The following is a 27448-nucleotide window of genomic DNA, read 5'->3' on the forward strand; positions in this document are numbered from 1 at the left end:
CTGGACCAGACTGAACAAGCGATAGTTAAAATCTTAGTTGAGGAATTCCCCTTAAATGAGGAAAATGCAGGTGTCACAAGGCTAGAGAACTCGAACAAGCTTTCTTCTTGAGGTGTGGTGTAATCAGTGAGCTGTTGGGTGAAAGGTGGTAGAATAACCATTTTCTGTGTACGTCCGTATTGTACCTCTGTTCCACACCTCTCCCTTGGTGCGGAGTCCCAGCTGAGCTGAAGGGGAGCCTGGTCTCTCAGAGCAGCGTTTGTGTGTCGGCCTTCAGTGATGCACCTCAGAAATTCTAAGCAAGAGCAATGCCAAATAAGCATTAGACATTTCCAAGCTTAGATGGTTATCGGGGCCTGCGGGGCTGCTTTTCTTGCCTGTATGTAAAATTCTCTGGTGCCATAGATGCCAATGAAGGGGCTCTGAATCTCTCCCTTAGCCAGTCAATATTAATTAATAAATACGTACAGTTAAATATTTACTGGGGCCTTGAACTTGCAATTGTACGCACGTGGTTGCAGGGACCAGCATGTTTGAAACTGCTCGCTGGGTCATGGTCTAAGAATACACACATTAATTTTTTAAGCAGTTTCTAGAAACATCTGGAACTATTTAAGCAAGCAGTAAATGTTGCTTCTTTGTCCCTCAGAGGGTTCAATGTCTTAATGATCCTTCTTAACAGATGGCCCAGTTTGATGTCATGCAGTACTGAAAAAATGATCGTCATTACTTAAAAGCATTAGAAATCAGAAAGCTTCAAAGTTGATGAGAGACAAGTTCTGTAATTATTCCGTTCTATATTATTGTTAATGATAGGTACTCTTTTTAGATACTCATCCCCAAACTATTTTTATTATTTATAAAATAGCATGAATATGTATGCTTATGTGGTGGTCTCTAGAAGCAAAGGAGGGAATTGTACTTTCGTTTCCTCTTAATTCTGACACGTGGTGCTTTCAAATTGATACATTAAACTTCCCCTTCAGTTCTGCTTTAGCTGACTGCTAAAACAGTACCGCCTCCTTTTGTATTTCATCTTTGCTTTTTAAAATTCTTTTGGAAATTGCGCTTAAAGATATGATTAATTTTGTCAACTTTACAAAGGCATAAATTGAAGTTAGCACTCCTAAATGGCTTTTTATATCTTGAAGTAGAATATATGCTGCTTGACATTTTTGCTTCAGTTGCATGCAACCCAAAGTGGTAGTATATAATTTTATCATCTGTAGAGTGATGGTGTTAAAAATGGATACTTATTAAGAATTCCATATCTGGTATGGGTTTTATCATGCAAACAGGTGCCCTCTGATATGGCAAGCAGGCCATAGTTTCTGGTCCTGTCCTGTGCTAACATATTTGCTACTGGGAAAGGATAGAGTGCTTCACCCTTTTGCAATAATGACCTCTTTCAGAGACTACGTTTGGCTTTTATTGTCAAAGCAAAAGGAGTGAGGAAGAAATATTGTAGTAAATATAGTCCTGAGTGATCAGGGTGTTTATTGGAAGCCCACACGGATCGTTTGCACATCATGTGCGAATTTCACCTTATATGTATACAGATAATTGTTTGTATTAGGCCTTTAGTCAGTCAACAGGATGATCAGTAAGCATTAAATGAGAACAATAATTCTATGTAAAGTTCATTAGTGCATACTAGCAAATGGTAGGCTCTGGTTTTATATCAGTTTGTGCTTGCTTTAGTATCTAGTTGTTGAAACAGAGGACTACTTCTGAATTTCATGTTGTGTAGAATTATAGAATATCTTTGCTGGATTGGGCAAGGATAGGAGGTTTGCAGCTTGTGCTTTTCTAGCTGTGGCAAAGGAATTTCCATTTAATGAAAGGATAAATGTGGGGGATCAACAAGGAAAAAGCCACAGAGAAATACGGAAATTTCATGATACTGTGATATGAGACTGTACCCTCTTCAGGGATCTCTATAATATCTACTACAATAATAGATAAGTGCCTAAAATAAAATAGGGTATGCAAGGGAACAAATAAATCCGTGGTGCTTATGGTGATGGAAATTGTGAGTCAGCAAAGGGCCAAGTCGAATACTGTAATGTACGCCGTTGGTGGCCTTCCTGGATAGTCATTATTGTTTGTAAATGGTTAGAAAAGTAAAGGCAGCAAATGATACCTTTTCTTCCTCAGGTTTGCTACATGAGTTTATAGTATAGCAAAAGCTAATACATTGCTAAAAGCCAATTTCTAGATTTCCGTAAAATGATTGTATAAGGTGTACAGCAAGGCAGGCATGGTGTGGAAGAACTCTGCTGTATAACGACAGCTTATTTTTGTGATTTCATGTACCTGAATGCAGAAATGGGCCTCATCAGATCTGTATGTAGGATCTAACCTTGAATGTTATGTAGAGAATATCTTGTTTTGCCCTTCATCTGTGTGCTTTAATATAGATGTCTCTTTAAACTATGTGTCTACTTTATACTTTTCATCTGGACAATGTGGTAGTATTAGCTCTCTTTTTAGGCTTACAGAAATTTTAGTTAATTTTAAAATTGTGCAAAGAATCATTGTGCAATAAATCATATTTCTTACTACTTTTTTTGAGAATCAGTCATTTTTCTTACAGCATGCCTGCTACATTTTTTATTGCCCAGGGACAAATCTAATACAAAAAATAGTGTCATAAAAGTGTTTTATTGTTCCATTTAGCTGTTTTTCTCCTTGCCAAAGACAGTGTATAATTTTGAAAGAGTGGATTTTTCCTCTTTTGAATGAGTAATTCAAATAAAGTTTCATGAGAGCATTTTTATGTTGTTATGCTCACAATTTCAGTATGTAAGGATAGCCTTAACGGCCCTAGCAGCTTCAGTCACGCTGTCCTTAAAAGAGAAGGTGTGAGGAAATAATGAAGTAGCGAGAGTGTTTGGTTTCTGGAGAGGGTAATTTTTATTTGTTGTCCTGTAATACGGTTTGGCTGATGGATTTAGGTTGACTGCTGACGCTGGTTAGCACGAAGTGGAGAATCCTACCGGTAAGCTGAAGTGTTGTGTTTTACGGTGGGGAACAGTGTTTAAATCTAAAAGTGGGGCTTCTGCCACCCTAATTTATATTGTTTTCTTTTAAGGAGATTTTTATTCTTTCAATTAGAGCATGAGAAGGCTCTTCAGTTAGTGTGTTTCTCATCTCTCCCTCTCTAGCTGTGAAATTGAGTTTTGCTTTTTCAGAAATCTAACGGTTCTCATTCATTGCTGTGATGTATGAGGTATGAGTTATTTCAAGGGTGTAGTTTTAGTAAGATTTAATGGAGGTTGATAAATATGAATTAGTTTATTTCTAAACATAGTTAGAATGTTATTTAGGATTTAGAAGAGCTTTATAGCTGAACAAAAGTATCTTTATAAGCTTGTTAGGCTGTGCAGTACCATTGTACTAATGCACACAAATAAGCAATGTGTAATAAGGTCTGCGTTGATATAATAGCTTGCAAGAATTTATGAAGTTACTGTTTTATATCAGACCACTGAGTTCTGGGACCACAGTCTCTGAAGGCGTGAAAACTGCTGTTCGAAGTGCTTTGTTGCTCCTGAGTCATTAAAAACTGATTCAGATCATGAAAGGGCATAATTGCTAGTGCAAATTTTATGACTCTTCCTATGAGTTTTCCTCCAGATTTACTTTACGTGTTTACGTATTAACTGTAGGGTTAAATCATGACCATAATAAAGATTTTGAGGTTGAAATTACCCTGGACCTTTTGAACATTGCTAGTAGTATTAATGGAAGCATTGTCAGCATTCTGTTCAGAAGCCTCCCGAATATGAAACAGTGAAATGTGGATTGCTGAAGGGTAACTTTGTGAACAGCAAGAGAACAAGGGTTCTACAGTTTTTGAAGTGAACAGCTAGGGGTTCTGCAAGAAGTGCAGAAAACATTACAGATGATGTAAGGAAATCTCCAGAAAAATGGGAGGGAACATTAGTGTTGCCCATAAAAAAGCAGGAAGAAACAAGGACGGGATATATTGATTCCAGCTGTAGTCTTGAATGAATTCTTGCGTTCTTCAATCAGTAATTAAGCCAAACTACCAAATATATTAGGTACGTAAAAAAGTGGATGACAGCACAAAACAGCTTAAGGTACTGCTCTGGAGAAGTGGATTCTGGGAACTGGAACCTGAAGATGCTGAGAAGCTTGGAAAAAGAAAATCAATGTTCGAGTGTCTCAAAACAGAATAAATGTTTAATTTTAGGTAATCGGACTTGGGACCACTAAGCCCTAGCCAGTTGTGCAGTTCCCGATGCTGCAGAAGTTAGTTTTATACCTGCTAGCATGATATCTGATCTTTTTGATATTTGTCTTAATACATTTATTAATGGTCATTCTACAGTCCAAAGAAAGAAGTAGAAAGATACAGATATGTTCTTTAAGAAAAATTGGAGCAAACATTTCAGCAGCCTTGATAAGGAAGAGAGCAATGTTATCAGAAATGTTTGGGGAAGGAACAGAGGTCATCAGGCCCATCAAAAATCTAAACACACTCTTCAATATTTAATTCCCCTGTTGGTAGTATCTAATTGTATCTTGAATGTCTTGAATGACTTTGAAGGGCTGTTACGCACATTTATGACTTTGTGTGTCTGTGTGGGGGAAAATGGTTTCTGACATCTGTTCTGAATGTGTTTATCTGTAATATTAATTCATGCTCACTTGCCTTGTCATCTGTGTTGGCCTGAAATTAGTTTAGATTATCAGAACTATTTAAGATTTTGTGCGCTTCTGTCAAATCCTCTCCAATTGCCTGCTTGCTCAGATGTGATGATTCTATTTTAAGCCATTTCTTATATTTAGAGAGGAGCTGACTGTCTCAGATAAGACTTTGCTGAATATTCTGAAGTCTTAGTAATTTGGTTATTTTCACCTGGGCAATCGGAACACGTGCCCGCTGCTAGCTGCCACCCATGGTTGAGATTGAGACATCCCACTGCAGTATCAACGGGTGGTTTTGCCGTCTGTGGAGATATTTTAAAGGAACTCTATAATCCATTTCACACCAAACAATTAATAAAAATCAGGGGTTTGCATTCTTTTCCACTCTGCTTGCTCGGGGATAAGTAATTGCTCTGAGGAGCAGATTGGCCATGAATAGATTGATGTTTAAGTAGTGCTTAGATCCCTCCCTATTTAGTCAGGAGTATAAGCATGATTGTGGCGGTCAGTGGCCTCATGTACATTCCTGGCTGTTTTGCTGAATAAGAAAGAATTAAAATATTTAGCTAAATTAGACATTGAATTGGGATTGTTGAAGGTGAGAGGAACACAGCTAGCTTATTTCTTCATGTTACAGTCCAAGTATGAGGTGGCCCTTATTTGCTAGACGAGCAGGAAAAGCACTCAGGCCCAATATGAACTAAGATAAAGTAGATAGCATTCTGTTCCTTTCTTGCCTCCAGAACCCCAGCTGGGCAGAATATAGACCGGGGTCTAAGAAATCCAAGAACCAACTGAGCTTCCTTGGTATGCACCTCTGGGCTCTTTTGAAGTGCTAAATGTGCATCTTCACTGCAAAAGTACTTGGAAAAGCCTCTGATCCAGTCAATGGTATGGCTACTCTGACAGAGGCAAAGGGAACCCTTAATCTTCTATATCATCAAGTACATTGTTTTTTCTTGCCAGTTAACCTTAAATTAATTGACTTTGTAAAAGCTTGGTAACATGCTGTGTTGTAGCACTGTACATGCTCTTAACAGGAATGGCTTCCAGTTTCAACTTACAGAGGTGTTGTAAAAGTTTTCTGAAATGTTATGGGAAATGGAAGTAGAGTCACTTTTAGTCAGCATTTTTAAAAGGTAAACAGTGTTTCACAGGCCTTTTATAATAATAAATGCCAAGGCAATCTTGGGATGTAGTAGGTGTTCTCTCATTGTGTATTCCTGATGAGGAGAACAATGAAAAGTTCTTTAGAGCTTGTAATTACGCAAGTTACACAACTGGAACGTTACTTTATTTCTTCTATGCTCTTTTAACAGCCTTCAAGCTTGAAAACATAAGAAAGAGTCTGATTCTAAATGGAGACAGTTCATATTTGAGTTGATAACAAAGGAACAAAAGCAATAGAGGTTTTTTTTCCAGAGATTTTTTTAAAAAAGGTGACAGCTGTAGTGGTACAAAATGGATAGTCAGGGTAGTCATCTACTGATGAAATTCAGAGGTGGCAAATAAACAGTGAAGAATTCATAGGACTATGATGTGATATTGAAAACTAATCAGCGGCTTGTGCTTGGGAGAAAGTGCTTTTAGAGAGGAGCAGTTGATCTGGGACTTGGTACTTGTGATGAAAGTTAACCCTGAGAAGCCATCCCTTTGGCTAATTGTAAGGGTTTAATTTGCTGTGAACTGATCACAAGGTAAAATGTTGACTCACTGGGATAAAAAGAGCCCAGAAACAAAGTTTTTTGGTGCAGAAAGGTGTATAAAGACTATTGTAACTAAAAGATGCTGAGAAAGATGCAATATTTTTTACAGGTTTGGATGAAAGGGAAATGCAAATAAACAAGTATTAATAAAATATTCTAAGACAGTAGTAATAAACCACAATAAAATGGAGTATTTTTATAGTGCCTAGCTTAACACACTGATATGTTACATCAGTTCTGAGTAGTAGTATCTACTAATAATAATCAAATATGAAACCAATACTGTGCATGGAGAATCATTATTCTAAGGAAGCAGGAAAATAGACTATGATGTCATAGTCTTAGGGGAAACAGTGTCAAAGAAACCGTTATAAAATTTCTTGTCTCTTGGATATTATCTAGAATGCCAACAGAATAGTAATCCTGCTCGGGGAATATAAATTAGATGCTGAATGGATAAGTTGGGGGAGATGGGTTCCAGTGTTCAGTTTCGATTATAATTATAAAGACAGAAATGAGAAGTCAAATACTGTGATTGCATAAATGGCTAAAGGCAGTGTAACTGCACCCTTTTTTACCAGTATAAAATGTACCCAGCCTTGACGAGGCTGTATTTGGAATACTTGAGTGGTTTTTACCAGACTGTGAAATGAATGAAGACTAGAAGGGATATCTGCAGTTTTCATTAACAGGGTTGGTTCTTTTTCGCAAGTTGGTTTACAATGAAAGAAGGAGCTAAATGAGCACAAGGAACAGACCTTGGTTGTTAATAAAATTAATCTGAAGTTTAAGCATAGAGTTGGACATTGACACTGAGATAGTGTCCTCCTTGTTATATTTTTTAAAAACGATCTCACAACCCAGTGTTACATGATCAGACTCATAAAGTTGGAGAGCGCTATAAAGATGAAACCCGAGTTTTAAATTAGTAGATGACTGAAGTATATATTTAAAAACAAATAAAAAACCCATCAATGAACAACAGCTTCAGGACAGCCCTATGAAAATGTGCTTACTGTAGATGAAAACTATATTTAATATAAGCTAAAGTCTTCTGAAGTTCTTTAAAGAATATCAAAGCAAGGGATATGAACAAAGGTCTGAATCTGGCGTTTAGATCTTAGAAGTCCACGTCACTTTTTTCTTAGCTGTCTTTAGGGGATGTTAGGAAAGTTTAGGACCAGTGAACTAGAACTTTTAGTTTAGTTTGCTCCTTTATGACCATGCAGAATTGGCAGAAGCTGGTTTTGTATTCATATAAGCGCAAGCTGGAATACAAGTAGGTGATGGTATGTCTGCGGTTCTGTTTCCCTCCTTCCAGGAGAGAAAATCTGGAAAATACAAGAGTTACCAAAATGACTATTTATATCTCAGGGATATAGATATTGACTCTTGGATATTAATAGAGAGAAATACATCAAAAATACACTGATGAGGAGAAAAAAATCCTGTTGTCAAATTGTGTAAGGTATTTAGTTATCTCTTACAGTACTTCTAGTGGAGTGCCTTTAAAGAGATAAAGTTGCAATTACTTTCACTTTGGACTTCAGCAGAGGGAGATTTTGACACATTGTTGAGAAATATTGAAAATCAGGAAGAAAGAACTTCAGCCAGTTGTGCCTTTATAGAAGGAAGTGAGAAAGTTCATCATGTTTTTAGAAATTACTTCATATGGGATAAAAGAAACTGTTCACAAAGAAACTACCAAGAACTTGTGTCCAGGAAAAAGGGGAGACGGATAAAAATTCTCCCCTACAAAACATGATGCGTGGATTAATTATAAACTGTAGAAACAGTCCAGCTAGTTTTTGATGAGAGAATTACAGGGCAGTGTGTGAGGCTGTTCTGACTACCAGTACGGTTTTATGTTCTAATGCAGTGTTTCATTTTTGCTCTTCTGAAAGCATGTGTGATTGTGCATAATAAGAGAATTGCGAAGGACTTTTTTTGATATTACACTTTATTATCCTTTTGGTGTAAGTTAGTATTACACTTCATGGCAATTGGAGATAAGGTGGCGTTTTATGCTACTTGGGTTCAGTAGAAGACTAATGTATTGTTATGGCTTCCTGCTTTGAAGTTGTCTTTTCTCCTGACTAAAGCTAGTCATACAAATACATTTTTGAACAAAATGGTTTTATTGAGAATGAATTGATGGAGGAATCCAAAAAGCCTGTGTGCAGCGGATAGGTTTATAGAGAGAATTTCTGGAATGTAGCATGCCAAAGTTTTTCAGACTGATACAGTCAATGTGTATTAAACCTGAATTTCTGAAATAAATATGTTCCTTGTATTTCAGGCCATAACTTCTGTGCAGAGGGACACAGATGTGGTGAAAATTCAGAGTGCAAAAACTGGAACACTAAAGCTACTTGTGAATGCAAGAACGGTTATCTCTCTGTCCAAGGGGACTCTGCGTATTGCGAAGGTAAACAAAATATTCAAAGATCTCTCCCCTTAATAATCTAATCAGAAATGTAGTATCAAATAAATGGTTGAGGAATGAATTTCATCGCAAAGCTCAGTTTCATGATTGTGAATATCACAAGGGCCCTTTTTGCGTTCATAAACGTGGATTGAAGAGTACGGGTGGTGCTGGACCATTCAGATTACCTATCTATGGGCATACTTCATTGTTGCAGTTGTGCCTTGCTACACCACCGTCATGCTGTCATGACAGGTTTTAAAATACTGTTTTTCAGACAGTAGTGCCTACCTTCTAAAATGTTTTTTAGAGAACAACATCTTTATAAGATGCATTAATTCAGGAAGTGGGATTTCTGCTGACATTTGTGAGAAAGGTAAGTGTGAAGGAGTACTGAGGCTTGAATATAGAAATGATGATCTGAAGTACTTCTGTGGGCCAGGTACTTTACTGAAATGGTTTTCCTATGGTACAGAAGAGACCTATTTCTTAGCTGAGTATAGCTGAGGTACTTCTGTTGATGGATTATTCCATCACAGGAACAAATGCAATGGGGCATTATTCTCCTTTTTGTTTCTCAGTGTTTTCTAGAGCTTGCTGTTATTTGTAGCTATGATGTACTTATTAAATATACGAAATTGATGAATCAACATGTACCACATTCCTTCCTGCCTTTGCATCGTGGGGTTTTTTGATGCCCTTGTATGTCAAGCTGCGGTATTTAATCTTTTGTCCATCACAGGAAGTTTTTGAACTACTTTGTAAAAAAGTATTTCCCTAGATTCTTTTTCCAATAGTACTGGTGATGGAAAGGAGATGGCATTTTTGACAAGCTGTTAAAATATAATGTAAGAACTGGAAGACGTGATGAAAGAATAAATAAGACGTGCATGGACTGGGCTTAAATGATCCCACTTTCATAAAAAGACTTTTTACTGTCAGGACTGCTTTAAATAGCGGTTTATAAAGCTGGTCAGTAAATGGCAACTGTAAATCTTATGGTATTTAGTCAGGTCTCTACAAACAAGAATTTGAATGGCCTTATACATGCACTTTCAGTGACTGGGAAAACAGTATACACATTTCTTTTTAAGGTAGGCAGCAGAGAAACTGTATACAGAGAAACTCTTTTGTACAAATAACTGTGAGAAAAGCTACTCTATACATTCTGCAAGGACTACTTAGAAATCAGAAGAGAGTAACAAGGCTCTTTGTCAGCTATGATACAGAATCCAGTATTTGTTCTTCTTGGTGTTTTAAATAAAATCAGTGCTTAGTGTCTTTATTTACCTAGTAGCAGACTGTCCCTTTTTTCCTCTATGGGAAAAATGTAAACATCTTAAATAATTTTGGAGTTGTTGGCGGTGCATTAGTGGTAATGGTGGGGAAGGGAAGAGTTTTTTCAAGAAATCAGCGGGTATTACAACATATGTGGTCTATGTTGCATTAAATTTTGGAAGGGCAAATCAAATCCCTGACTTCTATGCACGTGGGTCAAACATGAGGCAACAGAACAAACACAGCTGCTTTTGCTGCCTGAGACCATGTGATAGATGAGAGAGGCGCTTTCTGAATGTTATGAAAGTTTAGTTTTGCTAGATGGAGAGTAGGTCTTAGGAAGTAATGTAGTAGAGAAGAGAAGGCCTTTTAGCAAGGTGTGACCGTCCGCTCCTCGGTGGACACATGATGGTACGTTACAGCTGTGGTCCCGAAGTGCAAAAAGAGACAGCATCAAGCCCAGGGAGTTATGCTTTCAACGCACAATTACTTTATTGGTTCTGCCTGTAAAGTGGCATGTAATAGAAAGGAAGAATAACAGGAAAGATGAGGTAGAAAGGCGGGAAAAGAGGATTATAGCTACGTCCACAGGCGTCCCTATGGTCCCGAATGCAGAAGGCGGTCCGCTGCTGCTTCTTTGACCGTCATGATCTCTCGGTGGGGAAGATCTTCAAAATTTAGTTGCTGAGGAACCATCCTTTATGCTAGGTAGCACACCTTGCTCCTCCTTGGACCCACCTCCTCTCCACCTCTGCCCCGTGGAAATGTGCCAATCTCCGCCCATCTGGAGTAAGGCTTCTACGCATGCCCAAAGAGGAGTGTCTGAGGCATGGTCAGCTTTGGAGGCGGGTAGCTTCTTACCAGGAGGTGTGTTTTCATATTATAATGACGTTATAATGAGGAAAGTTCAACTGAGGTTCAAGATTTCTTCATCGGTGCTGGCACAGCCAGTGCAATCCATCTTTGACAGCAGCTATGTGGTTTCCTTCACTTTGCTGCTACAGTAAGATAGACTTGTACCAGGTAATGGCACTGTTCGTACCTCAGTCCCTTCTCCAAGGTTTCCACGTCTGATAACAGCCAGCTCAGCGAGACACTGCAAACTCATGTCAAGACGTTAGTCCAGGTTTTGGGGTCTAGTCACTGATGACAATGTTGAGACGGTATCGGTCTTCTGATCGACTCTTGCACAAGGGGAGTGACAGACTGATAAATTGATTAGCAAAGAGGTGCCTCCTTTGAGCCCTATGAAGAGCTTCCTTTCGCTCCTCAGAATGGTTTTCTGCCAAATTTCTTTCTATGCCTCTTAAACCTCCTTTCTTTCGTTTGTGTGTTTAATCTGCTAAAAAGAATAATTTCATAGTTAGCTGTATAATGTTCTCAAATGCATAGTGATGCTGTGATTTAAATAAATGAGGTCAAAGGCATGTATCTGAAGGTACAACTTGGCAGGATGTTGGTATAGTGTAGTGGTGGATTTTTTCTTTTTTGTGGAGTTTTGGATTTCTGTGTGTACTGTGTAAGAATGAAATATGCAAAACACCTGAACAGGTAGTAAACATACAAAACACCTGCGGAAGCGAGGAAGATACCATTCTCAGCTGTAGTTCTGAATTTGTCTTCATCATTCCTAAGCCTTTAAAGTTTAAAGACATGTAAGATAGCTCTTCCTTTGAGATGGTGGGGTGAAACTATTTCATACTCACGACATGTGCTGGTAAGTGGCATCTTAGTTCAGAGTGCTCCATATCATTAACTTGGAGCTTTCCAGATTTCTCATCTCTTCCAATGTATCTGAAGTACTTGTGCATGTGAATTCGAATGTATGATAGTATTTTACCTTATCTATGTTTTCACTGTTTTTTCTGCTCATTGTTACTCACAGTTTTATCATGCTCGACCTTATGGTGTCTTTTTGATCTTGTGAGATCTCTGAAGAATTGTGTTTGACTCTACTTTGCTTTTTGACAAGTTTTTTTGTCTTTTTTTAACATTCCATATTCACATTTGCAGTATAGTGGAAAAAATTAAAAAGTTTCTAACTTCTGTCAGAGAATTGGCATTAGCAAATTTGTAAAATAAATAAAAAAACCTGTGAGGGACTTTTACTATTCATTCTCAGTAACTACTTTTCAAATAGTTATTAGCACCTCCTGTCAAAATATACATGTAGGATAACCACTCATTATATGCATTCCATTTTTGAAATAACATAGTTGTGTTTAGGGAAGACAGTTTTGGAAAACAAACGTGTAAATGAAGCTTGTAATGAGTGAAGGAGATAAATGGAGATTGTGTCCTGTAAAAGCAATGTATTACACTTAAAAACAGAAAAGTTGGGTTATTTTTGACGTTTGCTGACTTGTGTTGCATATATGAGACATAATTTGAGCAGAGACGTATAGAGATATTTCTATTAATCACGGTGACTGAGGTTTAACTACTGATGGGGATACTTGGACGCAAATGGTGAACTAGTGTCCCTCGATCTCTGTCACATATGCATGGATAAATTGTGGGAATTGCGTAAGGAACTAGCAAGTCCAACGTCTGCAGGATGCAAGCGTTGAAGTTGTAGAAGCATGTGCCCACTTGCAGCTATGACTTTTTAACACATGACAGGTGAGCGAGTGCCTGTATTGAGGGCTGAAAGTCGCGTGCCTGAGATTTAGTTACAGATGGTGCAGCAGTTCAGTGGCAAAACCAGGACCGAAATGGGGGATGCATTGGAGTCTGTCTCGCGCTGATTCTTCCAGACACGTTATGTGATGTGTACAGCAGACCTGCAAATACTTTGTACTACTTCAAAGCCAGACAACTCCACATCCTGCGACTACTTCACAAATACTGATAGGACAGTCCTCATAATTCAGACTAAGAGACAGGAAAGCATTGGCAAATGGAGAGGCTGAAGTCCAGAGATAAAATGAGAAAAATTAAGCCAAATCAGCTGAAAGTTAGGCTTGTTGCTAGTGTGATTATCCTCACGTTCTAGAGGACGATTGCTGACAAGCAAACAGCCATCTCTTCTGAAAAGAATTTTTTTCCTGCAATATATTTCACAGCACAGAGCAAAAGCAGAGCAGAGTCATTTTTTCCTGCCACATCTCAGTTCTGCATTCTTTATTACCTTCTTAGCTTGAAACATTAACAGCCCCTTTCTACCTGCAAAGTTGTTATGTTGGTGCAAGAGTGATTATTACCTATTTGCTGTTGAGCTCTGATTCACTGAGAGCTGTTTAAACCTGAAGTGGGGTGAATCTCCCAGTTAGGATAAATGCATGCCTCTTCTCACTGACAAGAGTGCACGAAACAAGAAAATTAGTATTAACCTTCTGTCCTTCATGCACAACTACTTACGCCCTCAAGAAATATCTAGTAAAAGTGATCCAGCAGCGTACCACAAGATGTCTTGTCATGTTACACAGTGGTATTTTGTTCCTTTCTGCTTTAACAGTGTCACCAGAGAATGTTCCTGTGATAATGGGTATAAAATAAGAAAGGTTCCATTGACTAAAGTGGAGCTACAAGATTAATATTCTTATTGTATCACTATCAGGTGTGCTTTCTCTATGTACCTGGGTAGGATGACACACGCTCTCTAGGATTGTCTTACAGCTGTTGATGTAAAGAGTGTATACAATCTGTGTGAATCTGAGTTGGTCTTTCAGGAACAGACAACAAAATAAAGCTATTTTACAAGAATATTAACCCCCCCACACCTTTTCTGGCAGAAGCAGCCTGTTAGGCAGTGGTTAGGACAGGATATTTCAGGTGAGTCTGCGTTGCCCTTAAAGAAGAGGCCAAAAGTTCTGAGGCCAAATGTAATGTTGAGAATTTTTTTTCCCCCTTATTTCTTTCTTTCTTTTCTCCTTTACTGGTAAAATTGCATGGGTTAATAGTGACAGGGGAAGATCAGTGAATAATTACTTCTGTGAGATTGATTCAAGCAATATAGTTAATTTCCTTATATGACCTGACCGTCAATGTCACCTTAGTGCTGTTACCTCAGCTTAAAGAGGTAACGAATTAAATGCCTTTAATATTTGTGAAAACTCTTCCCATTTTTTGTCCTGATAGAATGCTCTAGAACCACTCATGACTTTCATTGAGTTATCTTAATTTATTGTTACCAAATTATTGCTCATTTAAAAAAAAAAAAAAAGACACACAAGCTATGAAATACTAGCCAAATTTGGAAAATCTGTTCATTTTGTAGTGTAACGAAGAGTTATGATGATTTTCCTGGGCTGGCAGATTTTGGGGAGATGGCATAAAGATGATTGAAAGCCTTGGGAGAAAACGGAGTGCTTATTTGCCCCTGAGCACGGACTCACACATGCAACATGTACAGACCAGGCAAATTGTCCGCCTGATGTGCCATACCGCTGCACCGTGGTCTCCTGTAGCTTCTGCTCCCTCTTTAGGCATCCAGTGTCCCTTCTGCCACAGCCCGACACTGCACGTGGCACCAGGAGAGCTGCGGGCAGGTGGTGTGGTTGGGGTTAGAGACATCTCCAGTGCAGCCTGGGAGCTCTGCTGTCAGGCCCAGGACTACGAGGAAAGACTATAGATAAAGCTTTGTATCTCACTTACTTGACAATAAAATTCGCAGGCTAACATTTTTTGTCCTCTTCCTTTCTTTTTAGGCCTGTTTTATGTATTTTGATTTAGAGCTCTGCAAGTTAGTTGTCTCAGTGTTTGAGCTCGTAAAGCAAGAGATCCTGTTCTTACTTATCTTACGCTTGTGGAACAGTATAATTTCCCAGCACAGGTGTGTTGGTTAATGTACATACATAAGGCTGTTAAGCTCTCAACCTGAGAGAGAGTAAGCTTGAAACCTCAGGATTCTGCTGCTAGTTATTTTAAAAATTAAACCACATTTAATTTCCTTGTAATTTCTATGTATGCTCCAGACACATACAGTGGACTTTACTGCTTTCTGCTTCTTCTCCTTTGAACTTGATGATGTCAGATGTAGTCAGGAATTTCTTTACAGAAGGATAGATATGTAAAGATGTTAAAAAAATCCTTTCTGAAGATACATTAATGAGGGTTTGGTCAGAAAATGTTTGTTTTCTGAAAGTCATAGAGAAAAAGAAATAATTGCAAAATGCAGAGGAAAAAGGTGTTTTTTCCCATTGTCGCAGAAATCGGGAATAATTAGGCTTTAAGATTAAGGATTTAGTTCCAAATGCAAAGACCTTGCTGTCGGCGTGCTGTAATGAAAACCAAAGGTAAGGGTTTACTTATGTTGCAAAACCCAGAGGAACAAGAAAATCTTTCATCGTACAATCTGGCTGCTGTTACGGTTCTGAAGATGAGAGCTTCGTAAAGCTTACCTTTAATGTTTAATCCTTTGACTCATCGCATCGTGTAGGTAAATAGCTGTTTAATGTGCAGAACTTCTCAGGTGCACTTTAAACTGAAAAAGAATAAACCCAGTCCTGCATATGGCCTTCGGAGTAAAAGTCTGCTGGCAATCCACTGAGTTTCCACAGCTGATGTTTTTCTTGCTGTATAAAGTACGTTGACTTTTGTTGAATTTTCCCCGCCTCCTCTGTAGTGATTTCATTGCAGCTGTTTTAATTTCACTGCGCTGGGGCTTGGGAGGTGACATTAACCCTATGTGGTATCACATAAACCTTCTGTGTGCCAGTGATGTATGACTGTGGTTTTGGATGGTGTCCATTGACTTGACTTCTGGATCAGCTTTTAATGATAGTCCTGTTTGTTGTACTCTCAAAAAACCCGCCTCACAAGATGTCCATGTTTCCTGCAGTTGTTATTCGCTGTATACTAGAATAAACTTATGTTCTGTGCTGCATAGGTGTACACATATGCATAACTGTACATATTAGATACTTCATGAAATTACCTAAAGTTTAAGAAAATGGGACAACTGCTGATGGCAAATGACTATGTTCATTGCAAATGCATTGAATTTTTCTCTACACTGAAACCGTAGCAAAGAGGAGGGCAGGGGAAGAATCAAAAAAATGTTACAGTCAAGATCATCATCTCTGCTGTGAAGACTACCTCAATGGCAGTGTTTCAGTTAGAACCAAGTTCTTACACGGAGAATTAAGAAAAAAAAATAAACAAACCAAACCAAAAAACCCCAACAAAACAAGAAAAAACCCCAAACCACCCACCCACCTGCCCAAAACCCCAGAAAAATAAAACCACCCACCTACCCTTTTTATAAAATATGTATGTTGGTGCCAGGTTGGTTTTTTTAAGAAGTTGACAATTTCTTCAGCAGACGCTTGTTAACCTACTTTTTAAGACTTCGGTTATCTTATAGTGTCAATTTTAAACATCCACTGATGTTTGTAATCTTATTTATCAGTGAAAGTCCCTTATTTTAGTGATTCAATGCAAATAATACTCTGTCCTGCCTAGTATTTTCTTAGAGAAAGACCTTTTATTTTAAATCTTAACCGTTGCGTGAGTTCAAACTCATCTTCTGTAACATGATCAAAAGACGGGCGCTTGTCAATCAGTCTCCTGCATTTGTGGGTTTATGGACTTCAATAAATGAGACTGCAGTTTCTTTGTGCTGTCAGCTTCTAGTGGAGGAGGCTGAATTAAAACCAAAATAGATCCTTCCCCCTGTCAAGTGAATGAGTATGTTGAAAGGCGGGGATGATATACTTGCTAGTGGACAGAAAGTTTTCAAACAAAATGTTACGATTTTTATACTGAGAAGATTCAGGAGCTTGTTGGAAAACGATGTTTATGCCTTATGTGGACCTAGATGGATTATTTGTGTTATAGAAACTGCTTTTATCTTTACAAGGGAATTAGTTTAAATTCATATTCCAACTACCAAACCCTGGAAAGTTAAATTATTTGCGATTCCCTGAAGTAACTTTAGTTCTTTTGGTGTAATGTGGTGCTGAGATCTATACGAAAATAAATTTTAATTTCTAATAAGGTAACCATATGTTTCGGAGCTGTTGTAATAAAGTGTCATAAGCAATTATGGCCCCAAAGAAATTCAGCCTTGCAAGTGTCAGTTCTTATGTTAGTAACTCGCATTTGAATAATTACAATCATTGCTATGAAAGGAAGACAAACGTCTTCACCCCTTCAGAATGGCAATGCAAATGCTGCTCTGAGGCTGTTGAGAGGAGCAGAGATGGAAGGGACTGCCTCTCTCTTGGACAACCTCTCTAGTAGGTGGCCTAGGGTTTATGAATGCCTCGTAAACTGCACTTTCACAGCCTTCAAAGCCCAGTGGCATGTTGTTGGCTACTAATTGTAGCAGAATCTGACTTAAAAGCTGACCAGTAAGAAAAAAAATGTGCTGTGCATTCATGCTGGGTCAGCATCATTATCTTTACACTATACTATAACGACCCTTTACAGGAAATTGTCCCCACTGCATGTTCCAGCACTGAAAGAGGGAGAAAGCCACACCATAAATGGTGACATATGTATGTACTAACCCTTGTGAGCAGAAAGAGCTCTTGCTGCTCTTTACCTATTAAGGCCTTGTATCGATCCTGATATTGCCAAAATTCTCTCTTCAAATTATGACACAGTATAGGTCCTGCCCCATTTCTGTTGACAACAGTGAGGAAGGGAAAAATTTGCAAGAGTTTTTAGTGGAGGTGCGGCAGTTTAGACTAGGTAAGTGTTTGCATCAAACAGTTGGCAGCAAAGGAAAGAAAAAAGGCTGAGTTCTTGTAGTGATGGTCAGAAGTTTGCTTGTGGCTCAGCTGGACTAAAATCATGAGAAATATTTGTATATAATGAGGAATTTTTGCTTGAATTTGAATGGAAGCCACTTACCAGTACTTTTATATGTGTTGCTAGAAATTGTGAGCTTAGCTCTTAAAACTTAGATGTTGAGGTCTTGAGGTTTTGCCTTTTTTAAAATCAGAAGCATAAGTAAAATTGGTCAAAAAAATGACATATGTGTGCCTGTGATATGTGTGTCTATGCAAACCAGTTTACCTACTGCAGCACGAAAGGCTTGAGTTACGCAGGATCTCACAGAAGTGCAACTTTTGCAGGGGCCTGTGAAGTCAGCATGAAGACTGCAAGGAGTACACTTGAATTGTGTGTTAGGTAATTTTGGTGTGCTTTTGAGTCACAGGGTCCTGTCTTCCATTGACTTGCTGTGTTATGGAGCCAAGTGGAGTGTTTACTTTCAAATTTGATCCATTGGCTTTGGAAGAGTCCCCGTAGATGGGAAAGGGCTATGACAAGGCAACAGGCTCTTCGGTGCTGTGAGTTAGCAGAGTTCCACGCCAGCTGTTTTCAGCTGGAGGTCTGTCCACTTCAGGGAGGAATTCAGGTGAGGTTCCCTTTTTCCTCCCCCAAAATACTTGTTGTTTTATCAGATGGTAAAAGGAATTTTCTAGAGGCCGCTTTTCCTTCCCAGTAACAAAGAGCATTAACGATTAAAGTTGACTTTGAAGTCTTTCGTGTTGAGTACTGTTAAACAAGCTGTGTCTGAATTCTCTCCTGTACGCAGGATTGTCATAAACCCTAACTTCTACTGTGGGAAACATACAGAGTGGGCTCGAAAAGGATGGCTTCAATGTACCTCGTACAGCTGCCTTTACTGAGCTGTACACTGTGAATCTTCGGGAGAAGCTATGGGATTAAGTACTACAGCCAAGTCCAACTAGCTTCAATATCCCACAACAGCAAGAGCAGTACATTTAGAGAACATGGTTTTAAAGCTCTAGCAAATGGAAGTGTCAATCAACACGAGATAAGATTACTTTGGCTGTCTTTTTCTTTGGTTATGATATCTGTTTTGTAAAGGACATCATTACTCTAGAGTGTATCACTAATTGTTTTTTATTGCCTGGAAGGTCAATTCTTTTAAAAGCTAGTGGATGTTCACGATTTAAGTTGACAAGAAAATCCAACAGCAAAAAATATTAACTGAAAAACAAATGCCAGTAATGGACCAGCACATTTTTTCTGGATGGCTGAGCAAGTCTCGTCTAGCATGATTTGGGGAATATTTCTGGAATGGATTCTGGTTATGGCTGGGCAATTGCTGCAGTTTTGAACAACTGTGTACCTGGGGTTAGATGGGTCCCATATAACCAAATGTAATTCTGAAGGAATTGTAAGGCACTGCTTACAAAAGGAGCTTGAACTAGAACACCTCCAGAGGTAATGTCCAACCCAATTTTTTTTTAGTGGTTCTATTATCTCTTATCCTGTTCTATGTTTTGCATCGAGAGCATTGGAGGGACGTTAGATGCCATTGACGCTCTATGGTTACCTTCTGCAGTGCTTGGGAATGGAGAGGAGACAACTATTTTGCATAGTTGAAAGTCTTGAAAAGAGAAAAAGATAATTTCTTTTAAATGCTGGTACTTGCAAACTTTTTTTCAGCTGCTTGAAAGAAACTTGATGCAGTTTGGATGCTCAAGCTGTCTCTCCGTTGTTCTTCAAGAATAGCTTTGAGGGCATGGAGTCCCTTGTCCAAAAGGAAGTTCTCATAGCCAGTTTACAGATAACTTGTTGGATTGGGCTTGACTGTGACCGTGTGAAAATACATGTTGTAAATGATGTCATCTAGCTGCTTTGAGGTCTGTGTTGGCAATATGCTAGTAGAACAACAGATCCAATTTTGAGCCTGTCTAAATGTAACTATAAGGTTGTCGTGGGCAGATCAGAATAGGGAAGGATGTGTGCTTGTCCTACAGCAAGATCTGTTACAAACTGAAACGAACACCCTCTGCACCTCCCATCAGTTTTGGGAGCACAGGAAAAACCTTGATTCACTGGAGGACCCCTGTGAAGGACTTGGAGGACTCTGATCTCAGCCTAGAGAGTGTTGAGTCCTGAGGTAATGGATGCAGTGAAGTAAGTGTAGAAAATAATTTTGTTCAGGTTTGTATATAGATTGTAGGCATCTTGGGGGAAAAATAGCATTAAGCTCCTCAGGGATGTTCTCATTGCTGTGGTGTGTCAAAGAAATCTCTCTTGGTTTTTTGTTGTTGGTTTTTTTTTTTTTTTTTAAACCCTTTTAAGAAGTTTCAACGGAAGTACAAGTGGGTCTGAGGCTCTGGTGCTTCTTGAACAGATGCTGCGCCATAAGCAGGTAGGGACCCTGTGGGACACAGTGGCCCTTTGCCTGCCCATGAAGCCACAGCATCCCATCTTGGGAGAAGGTAACAGAGATAAATATTGCTACAAAGAAGGTGGAAGTGGAAGGCTAGTGGAGAGGATGGGTTTTGGGGAGCCAGGAAACTTATGATGCCCAGGGTCTGTAAAATAGGTCACAAATACAGAAGCTTTGCTGAATTGAGAGAGTGACATCCAGCAGATGTTTTGCATTGGCCAGTTGTATGATTAAAATTAAAAGCTTTGCTCTACCTAAAGTTAGTGGCAAAAGACAAACAAAAAAAGGGCAACAAGCCAAACCAAACAACAACCCCCATCTCTCCACAACTGATAAATTTTTTTTTGGAAACTACAGAAAGAAATTAAGTTTTTATCCTTCAGTCAAAAATAGTTAAATGGAAAAATAATCTGGTTTCCGCTGAAATTACTTATTTTTTATTCTTTTTAATAGAAAATGTGTTTTTTCCCTTGGTAATAACATAACTGGGGGCTGTTCCAGTAAGTATTATCTGTTACCTTTTTCCTCCTGTAAATATATTTTGTTTTCAGTAGATGGAAAGCCAAAATTGGTTCTAAAAGTACAAGAATCTCTAAATCCATGACAAATGCCAGTTTATACGCACACATTTTTTTCCTTGCAAGATTTAGTAAGCGACTCACTGATATGGTTCTGGGTATTCAAAGCTAATATGCATATAAAAAACAAAGCACAGAAGTTAAGAAATCTTTGAAAAAGATGGTATTGCCAACGTAGGGATTTGCTATATAGTTAACTCTACTTTTTCGCCTTTCAGCATGCATATTTTACATCCTTTTCTGGAATTTCTCCTTAGGGCTTTTATTCAGATTAATTTGGAATCGAGTTGTGTGCTGATTGTAGAGTGTGTGTCTGTATTAAGTGCAAACCATTGTGAATGTATTAAGAGGCATTGAGCTTTTGACATAATCCAGATGTGATATAGTAGGGTTACACTGGTGGATAGCAATTGTAATATATCTGTTTCTGCTCCCCACTGAAATTGAGGCATATTTGTTTTATATATTTCTAGTAAGTTTTATTTTCAAATAATAAATCCATCCCCTGGTTGTGTGTTTTTTGTTAGGTTTTTTTTTAGTGCAATTCACTTATGGAAACGCATTTATAAATTTAGTGAAGAAAAAGAACGTGGTGTTTTCTTATTATATTGCATGAGGAGCTATTTTTGAAGTGAAACAAAAAATAAGACTGCTTTGTCCAATTGCACTGTCCTAGTAAGAAAAGGCAGCTTTACCTGGGCCTCCATGGATGTAGGATCTGTGCGTTTCCCGGTGTATATCAGTGCAGGTTTCTCTGGTTTGCTTCGCTGTCTGGAAACTGGGATAATAGTGTTAACAACATACTTAGTTGCCTTGCTGGGGTACTGTCAAGTTTGCTGGCTGAAGATAATTCGTAAAGGAGAGCACAATAATACCAGAAAATAGACTGAAGTAAGTGTAGAAAAGTAAACAACCTGCTTCTAGAGTAAGAAGTTGTTTATTTTTTTCTCATTTTTATCTACTAAATGTTATTGTCAGCTGAGGAAAGACATTCTATAAAATATTCACATACATATTTAATTTTTAGAAAGATAATTCCTCTTAGTCTGTAAGATTTTTGACAGACAGATCAGTTTCATTTACGTAGGTAATTGCATCTGAAAAAACTCTCAAAAAGTGTATTTTTCTAAGACATCTACCTCTATTTAATAATCTGCTTCTTTGTACTTGAATCTTTTTGGAGGCTGCAGAAGAGAGGTAAAAGAAGTTAAGAGACTGATTCAAGTAATTGAAATTAGTACAAAAGTATGCACAGCATCTACAAAGATAACCCTTATATTGATGTTAGTATCCTATTGATTTGCTGACTCTTACGATATTTTTAGTATTAAAAATGTTTTCCAAAAAGATACCTTACCTTTTTCCAGTTAGTGTATCTGTTCTTCACATCTAAAGGGCAAATTTCAACATACCCTTTGTGTGTTCCAGAAATTTTTTTCACTGTCTGTTCTTCTTAGTACTTCCTTAATTTCCTCCTTTCATTTCTAGATTTTCCTTCTCACTATTGATAGTTTATGATTAATTGCATTTTATTAACTTAATTTTTTTGGTATTGGTTCTGTTGAAGATGTTGCTGTGTCTATATCTTGTCCTGAACTCCCTCACTGCAGCTGTATGTGCCTCATACCAGTTGCCTCTGTAGGGATCGCTGTGTTTCAATAGCAGAAAATGATTTTCTCCCTACTTACAGGCTTACGAAAGTGCTTGAAAATGATTAGGATGAAATTGGCTATATTAAACGTGAGATAGGTTTAAATATTCTCAGTTCTAATTCTGTTTTTTCCCTTGATCTGATTTCTTTAAATACATTATTGTTGTGCTTAATGTGCAGTAAAACAAATCAAACCAAGCCCTTTCCTGTGAAATGCAAACTCCTGTTTATCTCTCATCTTCCTTAGGATTGTTTACCCCTCATCTTCATTTTCATTATTTTGTTTCCCTAATTCTTATGACTCATATTTTCCCTTCAAGCTTTCACCAGAGAATGCATCTGTATGTATTGGTGGCTATTAGCGCTGAGATAATTATACGAATACACAGTAGCTTCTTCAGACACGAATATGGCTTAGCGTTAGCTCAGAGACACGCCGTGTTTTGCAAAAAGAGAGATCTAATTTGCAAAGAGTTTGCACTGAGAAATTGCTGGTTGCCTCGGGGCTGGCTCTAGGCGTAGGCAAAGCAGGCGGTTAGCCCAGGGCAGCAGATCTCACAGAATCACAGAATGGTTAGGGTTGGAAGGGACCTCCGGAGATCACCTAGTCCAACCCCCAATCTCCCTCAGGGCAGGTTGGCCATGTGCTTACTCTGCTTTCCGTGTGTTGGAGCCTGAGGTGCGGTGCTTAGTGGTGCTCCAGCTTCTGCTGCCCAGGGGAAGTAGGGCCTGTCATCATGGCAGATGTTCTAGAAGTAGCTTTTTCGGTTTCCTCAGCAGCAGATCACTTGGGTCTTTGTTTCCTTGCTTTCCCATCTATAAGGCAGTAAACCTCAATGTTGTGCAGAGCTTATTCAGTGCTTCATGATGTCATGGCTATGCTGTTAGTTGGCTCCTGCAGGATGCTGTGGCAGCCTGAAATTGCTGCTGCTGAATTCCTGTTTCCAGAAGTATCACAGAATCACAGGATTTTCAGAGTTGGAAGGGACCTCTAGAGATCATCTAGTCCAACTTCCCTGCTAAAGCAGGATTGCCTAGAGCACGTCACTTTTCTCTCCATGAAGCTCTTCCTTACCACTAGAACATGGACATTGTTTTCCGTTGTCAGTTTCTTATGCAAAATGGGAAGAATTTTGCAGTACTTATGGACTTGTTTCTTAACTGACAAAATGGAAAGTTGGGCAAGCGTATGGGAAGATCAAGGTCATTGCTAGAAAAAAGAATCTGTATAACCAACAATTAGGCTGATTCAGACTCTTAAGACACTAGTCTTAGAGATGCCGTGTTTATGGATGTGAATTATTTTTCAGTTAAGCACTCTGTTTCCCTGGAATTGTAACATCTGTTTAAAAACCACTGTGTTGGTAATGAAAAGTTTCCTCCGTTTGCTTGGGCACAAGTGACATTAACCTTTGAATGTCAGGCTTTCTACTCTGTTCTGGAGCTGGCTTTGACCTCTGTTCCCCCTTAGGTGACTTTATTTGCTTTGTGGCTTTCAGCCTTGCTAGCTGAATCAGTGCTATTGTGAAAAGGTCAGCAGCGATCTGAAGCGCATTCAGTTTGTGAAAGAATGTGAGGCACAATTTCCAGTCTTTCTTTTCTATGAGAATCAATTCCGAGCCTGGCACTGCCACTGTGTGTAGCTTTCATCTAACGATTTTTCTGTACAAACAGTAATACCAAATTTGGCTAAAAGATGACATGCCTTTGTGGCTGGGAGGGCAGCTGTTGCTTGACAACACAACAGCTGCGGCACACCAACATACCTTTTAGTAATTAGCACCTTGCTGTTTTTACTGTCAGTGCTACCCTACATAAAAGGCTACAAACCTTTTGGTGTGATAAAGACGTACGGCTTTTGCCATACGCTCTTTCTGTTGCCAGGAGTACTTGGGTTTGTGTTGTGTGTACGCGGGGAAAGTGGCAACTCAGTCTGAGTGCTAACAGATTCTGTCAGTTCTTTCTTGGTTAGTATTGGCATTATTGGATATTCATTAATGTGCAACAGATGATAAATGTGGAGGCGGTCCGAACCATCCTCTTTCATTAAACATTTGGAAACAAATGAATTTCTGTTTCAGGTGAGTAGAATTCTTTTTTTCTTAGTTAACACGGTATAAATAACTGGAGCTCAGTTACGTCTGTTTTGCAATTCACATAAATCCTGAAATGAACTAATGAGGAACATGGAAAAGAGAACTGTATCTTGGACTTCACGGGAATCTAATCAATATGAATTCCCCTGAGCTGTATCTGTTTTGTGCTGGGTTCCCATTGATTTTGTAAACATTTTAGTGTTAGCCATAATCCCCTTTGAATATAAATCATTCTCCGGTAGTTTCTTCTGTATTTTAATTAATTCTAAAGTGACCAGCTTGAGAACTCTTTTTTTAATGTTATTACTAAAACAGAGAAATTCTCACTTGTTTTCTTTACAGCCCTAATCTGACTCGTGTGAAATCAGTAGGGATATTGAATTCTCAAGAATTGGTGATGCTGAGCAAACCTGAGACAGCCAGAAAGTGTTGAAGTTAGAAACTGAAGAAATCTTGAGGGAAAAGCGACCCATTTGTAGTAAAGTATTTTCTTTATTTTAACTTACCTGAGTTTTTATTACAGATGATAACTCCCTATCCTTCAAAAGAAAAACCTAAGGGAGACTGAGATAGTCCTTCTGGGGCAGGAGAGTTGGGATGAGAGCATTATACCCTCATTCTGATTTAAGGGTACAGGGGGCATCAGCTGTCTATTCCCTTTTAAATTGAATTAGTTGAAAAAAAAATTTGAATCTATAACTGGGTTGATTGGTGCAATTTCTTTGATGTAAGTCTTGGAAAATTATATCACTTAAAGAAAATGATATCACTTGAAGAGATGATACTGCAATTGTTTTGTTGTGACATAAAAATAAGTATCCAACAACTAGCATAAGAACTAGCACTAGATATTCCTTCAAATGTATGGTATAGCAGTAGGAGGTATTTTGGCCCATGGATAGGAAGACTGTATCATCTGTTAAACTGTTTGGAGCTACAGGGGATAAACTGAGTTAGGGCTGCTTTAAACTGCAGCAGCGTCGGATGCTATTCTTTGATATTCCTGATCAGGGGTGCATTTAAACCCTAGGGGAATTTTGTTTGAACATGTGTCAGTTGTATGTCTTATCATAGGTCAGTTTTATGGAGTGGGGCATATTAGATTGTTGCTTGGCTATATCAAGAAAAAAAAAATGCTTCTTGAAAAAAAATTGTAAATCTATTTTTGTTGCAGTTGTTTAACCAACAGCAGGACTGAACTGCTGTGTAATGCTTAGCTGAATTGCAGGAGTAATGTGATGTTATGGTAGGTATATAGATAGGAAATAGCCTCTGTATGTACATGAGTGTGTGTGTATATATAGATTTTATTAACTTAACCTGGATCGATGTGCTTGTGGTGTGCCACTACAGTTCCAGTGTTTTGTTTTTTGCTGGTTTTATGGTTAGCCTTCCTTAAGAGATGCCATTGCGGTTTTAGGGTTAGCTGTAGGATGCCACGATAGTCTTGGGCTTTTTTCTTGCTCGTGATTAGATATATCAGTCTGTGTGTGTGTATATATTACATGGAATGGGAAGATCTAAAGATAGAGGAGTTACATATGCTTATAACTGCTTGTATTTCTACAGTGTCTGGAACTTATGTTTTTGGACATAGGCTGTCACTGTGATAGGTGTTATTCAGATGTATGATAAAAATAGGATTCATTTTCCAGCAGGCTTTATAACCGAAGTATAAGATGATAGACCGTGGTTTAGGTGGGAGGAAAAAAATGTGGGAATGTGGTTTGAAGCTGAAATCCTAGAAAAGCTTAGGTAAAATCCTGCTTTAAGTGAATAGTTTCCGCTTTAAAATTTATTTTTGTAAACTTAGAAGAATTCTGTTGATGTGCATTGGTTGTGGTGATGAACGTAAGGCAGAGGCATCTCTCTCTGAAAAGTAGGAAGTTGCAGTAAGTTCTTATTTCAGTGAGAGCCGTCAGCCTCTTCAACAGACTTTGCCCCCAAGTGAAGAAGTACGCGATGCCCAGCTTGAGATCAGATCCCAGCAAGGGTTTCCTCTCTGCCCTGCTCCACAGGGCTGGCAGTCACCTGAATGTAGCAGTGGCTCATTTCCACTCAAGGGACAGCTGTGGTGTGGCAGGGTGCCCCGTGTCAAGCACTGTCAGGAGATAACAGCAGGAGACCACAGACAGCTGGAAAAATGCAAAAATGTGGAACTGGTTGGAGTACAACTTAAGCTGAACCATTTGTCAGGGGTTTTAGGCCTCATGGAAAAGCTGAGGAAAGGCTGAGAAACCTGGGTTTGTTTAGCCTGGAGAAGACTGAAAGGGGATCACATAAATGCAGATAAATGTCTAAAGGGTGGGTACCAAGAGGATGGGGTCAGACTCTTCCCCGTGGTGCCCAGCGACAGGACAAGGGGCAATGGGCACAAGCTGGAACACAGGAAATTCCATCTTAACATAAGGAAAAACTTCTTTACTTTGAGGGTGGCAGAGCACTGGAACAGGCTGTCCAGAACCCGTCTGGATACATTCCTGTCCACCCTGCTCTGGATGAACGTGCTTTGGCAGGGGGGTTGGATTGGATGATCTCTGTAGGTCCCTTCCAAGCCCTACCATTCTGTGATTCTGTGCAAAGGATTATTCCAAGGAGGTTTTGAAGGGAATGATATGCTTGGGGTGATACTGTTAATGCAGAAGCAATCTGAAGTGCAATGTGAGAGAATAAGAGTCTGTGCTTGTTTTGGTGGTGTGATTTTGTGGATTTTTTTTTTTTTTTTTTTTTTTTTTGGGTATTGGGTAGTGAGTTGTCAAAGGTGACCGTCATGATTTGATTCTAGTTGAGAGTCAACGTCTTGGCACCAAATGAGTGATTACAGGTAAAATGGGAAGTATACATGATAGGCCTTGAAACTGAAGACAAACATGATGGTCAAAGGAGGTAATTCTGCTCCTCCACTCTCTCTGGAGTCCCCAGCATAAGAAGGACA

At 38.8% G+C, this 27448-nt stretch overlaps 1 protein-coding gene across 1 annotated transcript in view; it reads left to right on the forward strand.

Annotated features, from left to right (window-relative positions):
* Positions 1–27448, forward strand: part of NELL1 (NEL-like 1 (chicken)) — a 295750-nt gene that overhangs the window by 82019 nt on the left and 186283 nt on the right. The window contains exon 12 of the mRNA XM_009886260.1: positions 8683–8811. Coding sequence (XP_009884562.1) covers positions 8683–8811 — 129 coding nt within the window. The remainder of the gene's footprint in view (positions 1–8682; positions 8812–27448) is intronic.

The sequence above is a fragment of the Charadrius vociferus genome, unplaced genomic scaffold (genome assembly GCF_000708025.1).
Source record: "Charadrius vociferus isolate BGI_N301 unplaced genomic scaffold, ASM70802v2 scaffold115, whole genome shotgun sequence".
Classification (NCBI taxonomy): Eukaryota; Metazoa; Chordata; class Aves; order Charadriiformes; family Charadriidae; genus Charadrius; species Charadrius vociferus.